At 39.5% G+C, this 13,223-nt stretch overlaps 1 protein-coding gene across 1 annotated transcript in view; it reads left to right on the plus strand.

The window, feature by feature from the left end:
* Positions 1-13,223, plus strand: part of LOC135518608 (piezo-type mechanosensitive ion channel component 2-like) — a 328,980-nt gene that overhangs the window by 297,982 nt on the left and 17,775 nt on the right. The window contains 6 exon segments of the mRNA XM_064943769.1: positions 847-1,105; positions 2,657-2,839; positions 5,102-5,411; positions 11,495-11,505; positions 11,878-12,092; positions 12,319-12,477. Of these exon segments, the coding sequence (XP_064799841.1) occupies positions 847-1,105; positions 2,657-2,839; positions 5,102-5,411; positions 11,495-11,505; positions 11,878-12,092; positions 12,319-12,477 (1,137 nt within the window).

A 13,223-nucleotide genomic window follows, 5' to 3' on the forward strand; every position in this document is an offset into this window, starting at 1 on the left:
TCTCTGCTATACTCTACTACTACTTTGCTCTCTCTCTACTCTCTACTACTTTGCTACTCTCTGATACTGCTGCTGCTACTACTACTCTACTTTCTTACTACTACAGCACTACTACTGCTACTCTACTACTTCTGCTACTACTACTACTACTACTCTGCTACTACTCTACTACTACTACTACTACTCTCTACTACTACTTCTGCTACTGCTGCTACTACTACTACTACTACTTTCTGCTACTACTCTCTACTACTACTACTCTCTCTCTCTCTCTATACTCTCTCTCTACTACTCTACTACTACTCTCTCTACTCTACTCTCTCTCTGCTCTCTCTCTCTACTGCTCTCTCTCTCAACTAGTGAGTGGACTCAACTACTCTCTTGTGTTGTTGATTTAGTTTTTGATTTAGCATTAATCTCTAGACACAAGTCTATCTATCCTACCACAGTGTCCTCTCTCTCTCTCTCCTCCTCTATTTCTCTATCTCCTGCTCTCTTTCTCTCTCTCCCTCTCTCTCTCTTTCTCTCTCCTCTCTCTTCTTCTCAATCTCTCTCTCTCTCTCTCTCTCTCTCTCTCTCTCTCTCTCTCTCTCTCTCTCTCTCTCACTTTCTCTCTCTCTCTCTCTCTCTCTCTCTCTCTCTCTCTCTCTCTCTCTCTCTCTCTCTCTCTCTCTCTCTCTCTCTCTCTCTCTCTCTCTCTCTCTCTCTCTCTCTCTCTCTCTCTCTCTCTCTCTCTCTCTCTCTCTCTCTCTCTCTCTCTCTCTCTCTCTCTCTCACTTTCTCTCTCTCTCTCTCTCTCTCTCTCTCTCTCTCCCTCTTTCTCTCTCTCCCCCACTCCCACATCAGGATGTTCCATGATGAGGAGCTAGAGCGGTCGGAGCGGTTCTATGTGGGCCAGCCCCTGGTGCTCCAGTTGGTCTATGCCCTGTATAACATGCTGGTGGCCCACTCTGAGATGGTGTGTTACCTAGTCATCATCCTCAACAACATGCTGTCAGCCTCCTGCGTCACCCTGGTCCTCCCCATCCTCATCTTCCTCTGGGCCATGCTGTCAGTACCTAGACCCAGTAAGAGGTTCTGGATGACTGCCATCGTATACACTGAGGTAATGGACAGTACACTAAGATGTATACTGCTACAGTAGAGGTACTGTCTATGACAACCATTTGGTATTTATAGTATACAATCCTTTAGTCTAATGTGTTTGACTACTGGATGATTGCAGGATTGTATTGGATATTATACTTTATAATGCAATTTGCTACTTAGAGTTCCTGCACATGAAACACATACAGTTCTACAGGTGTAGGATCTTAATTCGATTATTAGTATTATTATTTTTTACAATAAACCCCGTCAAAAATATCCATAGATTATAATCCAGATAATAGTTCACATTTACGGTTGCTGAAGCATTGTCTTCCTGCTGGTCAAATGGAGATACTATATCTGTGTAGTCCATGACAGACACTGTCGAGTAAGAGGTTTATATCTATCTGTGTGGTCCATGACAGACACTGTCGAGTAAGAGGTTATATCTATCTGTGTGGTCCATGACAGACACTGTCGAGTAAGAGGTTTATATCTATCTGTGTGGTCCATGACAAACACTGTCGAGTAAGAGGTTATATCTATCTGTGTGGTCCATGACAAACACTGTCGAGTAAGAGGTTCTATCTATCTGTGTAGTCCATGACAGACACTGTCGAGTAAGAGGTTTATTTCTATCTGTGTGGTCCATGACAGACACTGTGGAGTAAGAGGTTCTATCTATCTGTGTGGTCCATGACAAACACTGTCGAGTAAGAGGTTCTATCTATCTGTGTAGTCCATGACAGACACTGTCGAGTAAGAGGTTTATATCTATCTGTGTGGTCCATGACAAACACTGTCGAGTAAGAGGTTATATCTATCTGTGTGGTCCATGACAAACACTGTCGAGTAAGAGGTTATATCTATCTGTGTGGTCCATGACAAACACTGTCGAGTAAGAGGTTCTATCTATCTGTGTGGTCCATGACAGACACTGTAGAGTAAGAGGTTCTATCTATCTGTGTGGTCCATGACAAACACTGTCGAGTAAGAGGTTCTATCTATCTGTGTGGTCCATGACAAACACTGTCGAGTAAGAGGTTCTATCTATCTGTGTGGTCCATGACAAACACTGTCGAGCAAGAGGTTCTATCTATGCTATATATATTCCTATTAATTCCGTGATAGTTTACTTTACATTGCGGTATTAAATAATATTACATTAGTTTAGTCTGTTGAATGTACAACATTGTAATCATTAGACTGGTACTTTCTATGGTTCAATACAATGACTGTCTCTATGTTTACACAAAGACCATGAAGCTCCTGAAGTTAAGGAAAATATTTGTGGTTATATAATCCCTGACTATGTCATTATTAACTAAACCAGCACCCAACGTTTCTAGTTGGAGGATAATGTTTTGGCTCGGAGGCTGTGTCCGTGTGTGCTGTACTGATTCTAGGAAGTCTTGGATGACTTCTAGGTTACATTCTGACAGTGATTAAAACGTCTGACCGATGCCAGTCCGAATGAAACATACACCCCCACTTTTATTGATTGGACGGTAAACATGAATAATGACCCTATGATAACATTACTGTCTGTTTATATCTTCCCTCCTAGGTCACCATCGTCATCAAGTATTTCTTCCAGTTCGGCTTTTTCCCCTTCAACCAGAACCCGAAGGTGGACGTGAATAAACCCTACCACCCTCCAAACATCATCGGAGTGGAGAAGAAAGACGGATACGTCGTCTACGACCTCATACAGCTTCTGGCGCTCTTCTTCCACAGGTCCATCCTGAAGGTACGTCTCAGAGAGAGAGAGAGAAAGAGTGCTGATCTAGGATCAGCGTAGCCAATTTAGATTGTAGTGAGTAAGAACTCCATGGACGGGGAGGATCTGATCCTAGATCAGCACTCCCACTGTGAGACTCTCTGTGAATACGGGACCTGGATTCTCCTGTTATTTAGCTGAGAAGCAGTGGCATGTGATGAGTCTGTTCTAGCTGGCTGTGGCACAGCTCTGGAGTCTGTTAGTTGGAGCTTATTGTATGAATGTATTGTATAGTGTATTATATAGTGTATAGTACATTATATAAGGTATAATATAGCGTATAGTGTATTATATAAGGTATAATATAGCATATAGTGTATTAAATAAGGTATTATATAAGGTATAGTGTATAGTCTAGTTTATAGTGTATTGTATAAGGTATAATATATAGTGTATTATATATATAGTATATTGTATTATATAATATGTATTATATAATGTATTGTATAATGCATAGTGTATAGAATAGTATAGTGTAGTATAGTATAGTGTAGTATAGTATAGTATAGTGTAGTGTAGTAGTATGGTGTATAGTGTATAGTATTGTATATAGTGTATTATATAAGGTATAGTATATTGTATTATATATATTATATATATATATTATATATATTATATAATGTATTGTAAAATGCATAGTGTATAGTATAGTATAGTATAATATAGTATAGTATAGTATAGTGTAGTGTAGTATGGTGTATAGTGTATAGTATAGTGTATAGTATAGTGTATAGTATAGTGTATAGTGTATGGTGTACAGTGTATATAGTGCATAGTATAGTATAGTGTATGGTGTATCGTGTAGTGTATAGTATAGCGTGGTGTGTGTATAGTGTATGGTGTATAGTATAGTGTATTGTGTATGGTATAGTATGGTGTATAGTATAGTATATAGTATAGTGCAGTGTGTAGTATGGTGTATAGTGCATAGTATAGTATAGTGTGTAGTATAGTGTATGGTGTATAGAATGGTGTATAGTATAGTGTATTGTGTATGGTATAGTGTGGCGTATAGTATAGTATATAGTATAGTGCAGTGTGTAGTATGGTGTATAGTGCATAGTATAGTATAGTGTGTAGTATAGTGTATGGTGTATAGTATAGTGTATGGTGTATAGTATGGTGTATAGTATAGTATATAGTATAGTGCAGTGTGTAGTATGGTGTATAGTGCATAGTATAGTATAGTGTATAGTATGGTGTATAGTATGGTGTATAGTATAGTATGTAGTGTATAGTATAGTGTGGCGTATAGTATAGTATATAGTATAGTGTGTAGTGTATAGTATAGTGTGGTGCGTGTATAGTGTATAGTATAGTGTGTAGTGTATAGTATAGTGTGGTGTGTGTATAGTGTATAGTGTATGGTGTATAGTATAGTGTATAGTATAGTGTATAGTGTATGGTATAGTGTGGCGTATAGTATATAGTATAGTGCAGTGTGTAGTATGGTGTATAGTGCGTAGTATAGTATAGTGTGCAGTATAGTGTATGGTGTATAGTATAGTGTATACTGTATAGTATAGTATAGTGTATAGTATAGTATAGAGTATCGTATAGTATAGTATAGTATAGTATAGTGTATTGTATTGTATAGTGCATAGTATAGTGTATAGTGCATAGTGTATAGTATAGTGTATAGTATGGTGTATAGTGCAGTGTATAGTATAGTATGGTGTATAGTGCAGTGTATAGTATAGTATGGTGTATAGTGCATAGTATAGTGTATAGTATGGTGTATAGTGCATAGTGTATAGTATAGTATGGTGTATAGTGCATAGTGTATTGTATAGTATGGTGTATTGTATAGTGTATAGTATAGTGTATAGTATGGTGTATAGTGCATAGTGTATAGTATAGTATAGTGTATAGTACGGTGTATAGTGTACAGTATGGTGTATAGTGTATAGTATGGTGTATAGTGTATAGTATGGTGTATAGTGTATTGTATAGTGTATAGTGTATAGTGTACAGTATGGTGTATAGTGTATAGTATGGTGTATTGTATAGTGCATAGTGTAGTGGATTGTATTGTGTTCATAAGGAACTATCATGTTGCGATTTTGGTTTGCCGATTGATACGATCGAGAGTCATTGCTTACAACTCTTAAAACAACGTAATTGTTTGTTTGTTCAAAGTTCCATCATACCTTACCTCTCCTCTACCTGCCGCCACTTGGTTTGGTACAGAGCATTAACCTTGTGTCTCTTCTTTGTACTGTCCTGCCATAGTGTCATGGTCTATGGGATGAAGACAACCTTAAGGACACCAAGAAGGAGATCCTCCGCAGGGACACTGAGTCAGAGGACGATGAGAGGAGGGAGATGGAGGCCACTCCCGTCCCTTCCACCCCCCGCGAGAGGAAGGGGTCCACACAGACCCTCAGGTCTATAAACCTGGGCATGGGCACCTCCGTGGACTCTGTACACGTCCCCATGCACAACCCCCAGCAACAGCAGCAGACCTACCAGAGAAGAAAGAGCTCCAGTGGAGGGTCTCATATCTCCCACCGCTCAGTCCACTCAGTACGCTCCAAGAGAGGTCAGGAAATCTATTTGACTTGACTTGACTTAGCCTTTACTTTACAGTATTTTACAGCACTTTACAGCACTTTACAGTACTTTACAGCACTTTACAGTATTTTACAGCACTTTACAGCACTTTACTGCACTTTGCAGTATTTTACAGCACTTTACAGTACTTTACAGTACTTTACGATTGACTTTATTTTAATAAAGCTCCATACTTTACTTAGTAGGGATGTACAGATTTATGAAATAACACATTTGGAATCATGTAGTAACCAAAAAAGTGTTAAACAAATCCAAATAACTTTTAACAAGGCACACCTGTTAATTGAAATGCATTCCTGGTGATTACATCATGAAGCTGATTGAGAGAATGCTAAGAGTGTGCAAAGCTGTCATCAAGGCAAAGGGAGGCTACTTTGAAGAATTTCAAATATAAAATATATTTTGTTTTGTTTAACCCCTTTTTGGTTACTACATGATTCCATATGTTTTATTTCATAGTTTTGATCTCTTCACTATTATTCTCTAATGTAGAAAATAGTCAAAATCAAGAAAAACCCTGGAATGAGTAGGTGTCCAAACTTTTGACTGGTACTGTAAGTGTTCACACCCCAGTGTCAATACAAGTTAGATTCACCTTTGGCATCGTATTTCTGGATTAATATCTAAGAGCATTGCACACATGGATTGTATAATATTATTTTTTCAAATTCTTCCAGCTCTGTCAAGTTGGTTGCTAGACAGCCATTTCCAAGTCTTGCCATAAATTTTCAAGGAGATTTAAGTAAAAACTGTAGCTAGACTCCTAAGGAACAGTCAATGCCATCTTGGTAAGCAACACCAGTGTATATTTGGCCTTGTGTTTTGGGTTATTGTCCTGCTAAAAGGTGAATTTGTCTCCCAGTGTCTGTTGGAAAGCAGACTGAACCAGGTTTTCGTGAGGATTTTGCCTGTGCTTAGCTCTTTTCCTTTCTTTTTATCCTAAAAAACTCCCTAGTCCTTGCCGATGACAAGCATACCCATAACATGATGCAGCCACCACCATGATTGAAAATATGAAAAGAGTGGTACTCAGTGATGTGTTGTGTTGTGTTGGATTGGCCCCAAACATAACGCTTGGTATTCAGTATTTAAAGTTCCTTTCTTTGCCAATCCAACACAACACATCACTCTCACATCTCTCACATCAGAGAGCAGCTTGTATTTTGTATTTGTATTTATTATGGATCCTCATTCACTGCTGCCAAGGCTAAATGTAAAGCTGTTGTACATTTTTTTTTAACATTCAAATACATTTCACAACAAATTTTACAACACATTAAGTGTGTGCCCTCAGGCCAGCATTCAACTACCACATATCTATAACACAAAATCCATGCGTACTTTGCGTTATCGTGTGTGTCTGTACCTGTGTGGGTGTCTCTTCACAGTCCCCGTTGTTCCATAAGGTGTATTTTTATCAGTTTTTTTATCTGATTCTACTGCTGCATACCTGATGTGGAATAGAGTTCCATGTAGTCATGGCTCTATGTAGTACTGTGCTCCTCCCATCATCTGTTCCGGACTTGGGGACTGTGAAGAGACCTCTGGTGGCATGTCTTGTTTAAGCTGTGTGCCAGTAGTTCAAACAGACAGCTCGGTACATTCAACACGTCAATGCTTCTCACAAATACAAGTAGTGATGGAGTCAATCTCTCCACCACTTTGAGCCAGGAGAGATTGACATGCATATTATTCATTTTAGCTCTCTTTGTACATTTAAGGGGCCAGCCGTGCTGCTCTGAGCCAATTGTTATTCTTCTAAGTCCCTCTTTGCCCCACCTGACCACACGACTGGACAGTAGTCCAGGTGCAACAAAACTAAGGCCTGTAGGACCTGCCTTGTTGATAGCGTTGTTATGAACAGACCTCTCCCCATCTTAGCTACTGTTGCATCATTATGTTTGACAATGACAGTTCCACATTATTCATTACAATATTTAGTTTAGGTTTAGGGTTTAGTGAATGGTTTTGTCCGAAATACAATGCTTTTAGCTTTTGAAATATTTAGGACTAACTTATTTATTGCCACCATTATAATACTGACCGCACCTCGTTGTCTAGTGTTGCAGTGATTTAACTTGCTGTGGAAGCTGACTGGTATAGTGTTGAGTCATCAGTATACCTAGACACACAGGCTTTACTCAGAGCCAGTGGCAGGTCATTAGTAAATATTGAAAAAATAAGGGGCCTAGACAGCTGCCCTGGGGAATTCCTGGGGAATTCCTGATTCTACCTGGATTATGTTGGAGAGGCTCTGTGTTCTGTCAGACAGGTAACTCTCAATCCACAATATAGCAGGGGGTATAAAGCCATAACACATATGTTTTTCCAGCAGCAGACTATGATCGATAATGTCAAAAGCTGCACTGAAATCTAACAAAACAGCTCCCACAATAATTTTATTATCAATTTCTTTCAGCCAATAACCAGTTGTTTCTTTAAGTGCAGCACATGTTCTGAAAATATGTTGTTAATTTGTTTACTGTAAAATAGCGTTGTTTTTTCCAAAGGTTTACTAAGGGTTGATTGGCTGATTGGTCGGCTGTTTTAAGCCAGTAAAGGGTGCTTTGCTATTCTTGGGCAACAAAATTACTTTTACTTCCCTCCAGGCCTGAGGGCACACACCTTCCTGTAGGCTTAGATTGAAGAGATGGCCAATAGAAGTGTCAATATTGTCCTCTGTCACCCTCAGTAATTTTCCATCCGAAGTTTCAAACGTTCATAACCATACGCTTTTGAGACGGGCGTGAAATCCAAAGCCGTGTTATATTAATTGGCTATGTATGTCATAGCTAATTTTTAAAGCTAAATATTGACATATTACTAGCTGAAAACATTTGAATCTGCTATAGGACAAGTGAATTGGTGGGTGATAAAAAGTGGGGGAACTAAAACATCCCTTCCCTAATCTGATAGTGGTAGATGCTCAGTCTTCCCCATGGCTCTACATCATTCACTCACAGGGCCACTCAGCCAGAGAGGAAGATGCAAAGCAAGAGGTTTAACTGGGCCAAAATCTTTGTTCTCCAGCAGGTGGCGTTTTTCATTTTTTTCACTCACCAACCTTGGAGTTTTTGTATAGAGGTGAAAAGAGATTGTCAAATTTGTTTTTTGGTTGTGCCTGTTGTTCACACGCGTGTCAATCACATTGAATAGAATGGTTCCACCTTGCCTCCTTCTTACATTTTTTTAAGACATTTATTTTAATTGTTAGAGCAAAGTTTACTTTAATTTACTTTTGTACTTTACTTATCTACTTAATTTACTTTACTTTTCTTAGCCATTTGCTTTACTATACTTTACTTAGCTATTTAATTTACTGTAGATATTTACTTTAGTTTACGTTACTGTACAATGCTAGTTACTTTATTTACCCACTATCTTACTTTACTTTGCCAACAACTTACTTCAACCTTACTCTGCCCCTAACTTACTTTACTTTACCACTAACTCACTTTACTTTACCACTAACTCAATTTACTTTACCACTAACTCACTTTACTTTACCACTAACTCACTTTACTTTACTTTACCACTAACTTACTTTACTTAACCACTAACTTACTTTACTTAGCCACTAACTTACTCTACTTTACCACTAACTCACTCTACTTAACCACTAAGTCACTTTACTTAACCACTAACTCACTCTACTTTACCACTAACTCACTTTACTTTACTTTACCACTAACTTACTTTACTTTACCACTAACTCACTCTACTTTACCACTAACTCACTTTACTTAACCACTAACTCACTCTACTTTACCACTAACTCACTTTACTTAACCACTAACTTACTTTACCACTAACTCACTCTACTTTACCACTAACTCACTTTACTTAGCCACTAACTCACTTTACTTAACTTTACCACTAACTTACTTTACTTTACTTAGCCACTAACTTACTTCCCTTAACTTTACCACTAACTCACTTTACTTAACTTTACTATCGACTTACTTTACTTTGCCGCTAACTTACTTTACTACTAACTCACTGCATTACTTTAGGCCACTAACTCACTTTAGCCTTAGACCACTAACTCACTGATCAAGGAGAAACTCAGAGAACAAATGATCAAACCAAGACCTTAACTCACTTTGACTGGTTGAATGATTGACCACTAACTCTGATTGGTTGACTTTATTTTAATTGTCTCTCCAGGACCATAACTCACTTTTCTTTACAACCTGGTCCATCCTACACTGTCACTCTATGTTCATGTTCTTTACCACTATCATCACTTCGGATTCTCTGCTTTTTAATGCTGGTCTCTTTTGGGGTAAGTATGCTAGTCTCTTTTGGGGTACTATGACTTTTGGGGTACTAATTACTTTTAACTTTTTTATGCTGGTCCACTAACTCACTTTACTTAACTTTACTATCTAACTTACGTATTTACTTTGGGGTACGTATGCTGGTCTCTTTTGGGGTACGTATGCTGGTCTCTTTTGTGGTACGTACGGGGTACGTATGCTGGTCTCTTTTGGGGTAAGTATGCTGGTCTCTTTTTACGTATGGTCTCTTTTTAGTATGCTAGTCTCACGTAACTGGTCTCAATAGCTGGTTGTAACATGCATTATGCATGGTGGTCTTTTGGGGTATGTATGCTGGTCTCTTTTGGGGTACGTATGCTGGTCTCTTTTGGGGTACGTATGCTGGTCTCTCTTGGGGTACGTATGCTGGTCTCTCTTGGGGTACGTATGCTGGTCTCTTTTGGGGTACGTATGCTGGTCTCTTTTGGGGTACGTATGCTGGTCTCTTTTGGGGTACGTATGCTGGTCTCTTTTGGGCAGTGCTGGTCTCAGAATGACTAAGAAACAGCTGATCAAGGAGAACACTCAGAGAAAATTTTGATGATCAATATCTTTGTTTTTGAAAGAAAAACACATTTTTTTTTGTCTATTAAAATAACATCAAATTGACCAGGAATGCAGTGGATTGTTAATGTTGTTGAATTGATGGAAACAGAAGATTTGTATGGAATATCTACTCCAGGCGTACAGAGGCCCATTATGACCATCACTCCTGTGTTCCAATGGCATGTGTTAGTTGTTTTGGGGTATGTCTAGTTTAGTCTCTTTTGAGTTTGTCTAGTCCATGGAGGTATGTCTAGTCCTATTTTGGGTATGTCTAGTCTAGTCTCTTTTTATGTCTACCTGGTCCATCCTTTTGAGTATGTCTAGTCTCTTTTGGGGTATGTCTAGTCTCTTTGGGGTTATGTCTAGTCTCTTTTGGGGTATGTCTAGTCTAGTCTCTTTTGAGGTATGTCTAGTCTAGTCTCTTTGGGGTATTGTCTAGTCTCTTTTGGGTATGTCTAGTCTAGTCTCTTTTGGGGTATGTCTAGTCTAGTCTCTTTTGGGGTATGTCTAGTCTAGTCTCTTTTGGGGTATGTCTAGTCTAGTCTCTTTTGGGGTATGTCTAGTCTAGTCTCTTTTGGGGTATGTCTAGTCTTTTGGGGTATGTCTAGTCTCTTTTGGGGTATGTCTAGTCTCTTTTGGGGTATTTAGTTTTCTAGTCTCTTTGGGGTATGTCTAGTCTCTTTTGGGGTATGTCTAGTTCTAGTCTGTGTTGGGGTATGTCTAGCCTCTTTTTATGTCTAGTCTCTTTTGGGGTATGTCTAGTCTCTTTTGAGGTATGTCTAGTCTAGTCTCTTTTGGGGTATGTCTAGTCTAGTCTCTTTTGGGGTATGTCTAGTCTCTTTTGGGGTATGTCTAGTCTTTTGAGGTATGTCTAGTCTCTTTTGGGGTATGTCTAGTCTAGTCTCTTTTGGGGTATGTCTAGTCTAGTCTCTTTGGGGTATGTCTAGTCTCTTTGGGGGTATGTCTAGTCTAGTCTCTTTTGGGGGTATGTCTAGTCTCTTTTGAGGTATGTCTAGTCTCTTGGGGTATGTCTAGTCTAGTCTCTTTTGGGGTATGTCTAGTCTAGTCTCTTTTGGGGTATGTCTAGTCTAGTCTCTTTTGGGGTATGTCTAGTTTAGTCTCTTTTGGGGTATGTCTAGTTTTGTCTCTTTTGGGGTATGTCTAGTCTCTGTGGTGGTATTTCTAGTCTCTGTTGGGGTATGTCTAGTCATCCTTTGGGGTCTGTCTAGTCTCTATTGGGGTATACACTGTCCTCTAGGGCTAGAGCTATCCACTAACCCTATCCCCACTAGGATTAGAGTTAGTGAAAGGTTAGTTGAAATGTTGACAGTTACTTGAACATGTACCTTATCTTATCTGTCAGAAACTCCATGGGAGCAGACATCACTTCCTCTCTTATCTTATCTTACCTTATATTTTCTTATCTGTCACAATCACTAAGCGAGGGCAGACATCACTTCCTCTCTTATCTTATCTTACCTTATCTTTTCTTATCTGTCAGAAACACTCCGCGGGAGCAGACATCACTTCCTCTTATCTTACCTTATCTTTTATAATCCTTTCTGTCAGAAACACTCAGCGGGAGCAGACATCACGTCGTCCCTGTCGGAGGACCAGGTTCCCGGAGCCTTCCTGGTGATGGTTCTGATCCAGTTTGGGACCATGGTGGTGGACCGGGCCCTGTACCTCAAGAAGACAGTGCTGGGGAAGGTCATCTTCCAGGTGATCCTGGTGTTCGGGATCCACTTCTGGATGTTCTTCATCCTGCCCGGAGTCACTGAGAGGTTAATGCTCACCTTGTGGAGTAAATTAGTTAATACATGTGATTTATTGGGTTGATTTAATAAATTCGTTGTTGAATTAGTTCATTTTGTAAACATATCTGGACTGGGTCAGATCTCCTTAGGGGGGGGTAGGGGCCTCGTGATTGATTAAGGATGTATCATTAGTATCAGTGTTTGTCATTAGTAACCTTGCCTAACAGTATTTATACCTCTGTCCACTTTTCAGGCGTTTCAATGAGAACACAGTAGCCAAGTTATGGTACTGTATCAAGTGTATCTACTTTGGGCTGTCAGCCTATCAGATCCGCTGTGGCTACCCCACCAGAGTCCTGGGTAACTTCCTCACCAAGAGCTACAACTATGCCAACCTCTTCCTGTTTCAAGGGTGAGTTAGGACAAGGGGGTTCCCCAACTTCATTTTGAGGGCCACAGACCAACTACGTCAACCTCTTCCTGTTTCAAGGGTGAGTTAGGACAGGGGGACAAACATTATTTTGGGGGCCACAGACCAATTCTTCTGGTTTCTAAGGTGAGTTAGGACAAGGGGTTCCCCAGCTTTATTTTGGGGCCACAGACCCGAATTTGTGAAAACAGATTCATCAGAAACCCCTCAAAATCAGAACACAACTCAGACTTTATAATGCGATAAAAAAATAGCATGCAAGATGTTTTACAACTACTGTAGAGCATGGCCGGACTGAGACTTTCCTGTGGTTTGAAAGCTCATTTATAACTTAGAGAACTAGTTATAACTTGTCAGGAATGTCCAGATCAACTAGCCCCATGTCAGTTAGTTTTTTTTTTTTAAGTCGATTGATATTGTTGCAATATTTGAGTCACTCAAGTATCAAATGAATACACATTAGACACGGCAAAATGTTTAGAATTTTAAGAAAATGAGCTTTAACACTTTAAAATGTTACCTGCACTGTATGACAAAAGGTGTAGGATTGGGGGAAATAAGCTTTTAAACCTGCAAAAGGTTCTCTCTGGCAACAAGAGGGGAGGGAACAGTTCGTGTCATGAACAGTGCTTGTTCCCATAGAAATAGACGTGGTGTGGGATGGGGGGGATGTTCCCCAATGACGGACAGGGGGGGCCTGAGTGAAAAAGTTTGGGAACCTCTGCTCT

Source organism: Oncorhynchus masou, chromosome 3, assembly GCF_036934945.1.
Source record: "Oncorhynchus masou masou isolate Uvic2021 chromosome 3, UVic_Omas_1.1, whole genome shotgun sequence".
Taxonomy (NCBI): domain Eukaryota; kingdom Metazoa; phylum Chordata; class Actinopteri; order Salmoniformes; family Salmonidae; genus Oncorhynchus; species Oncorhynchus masou.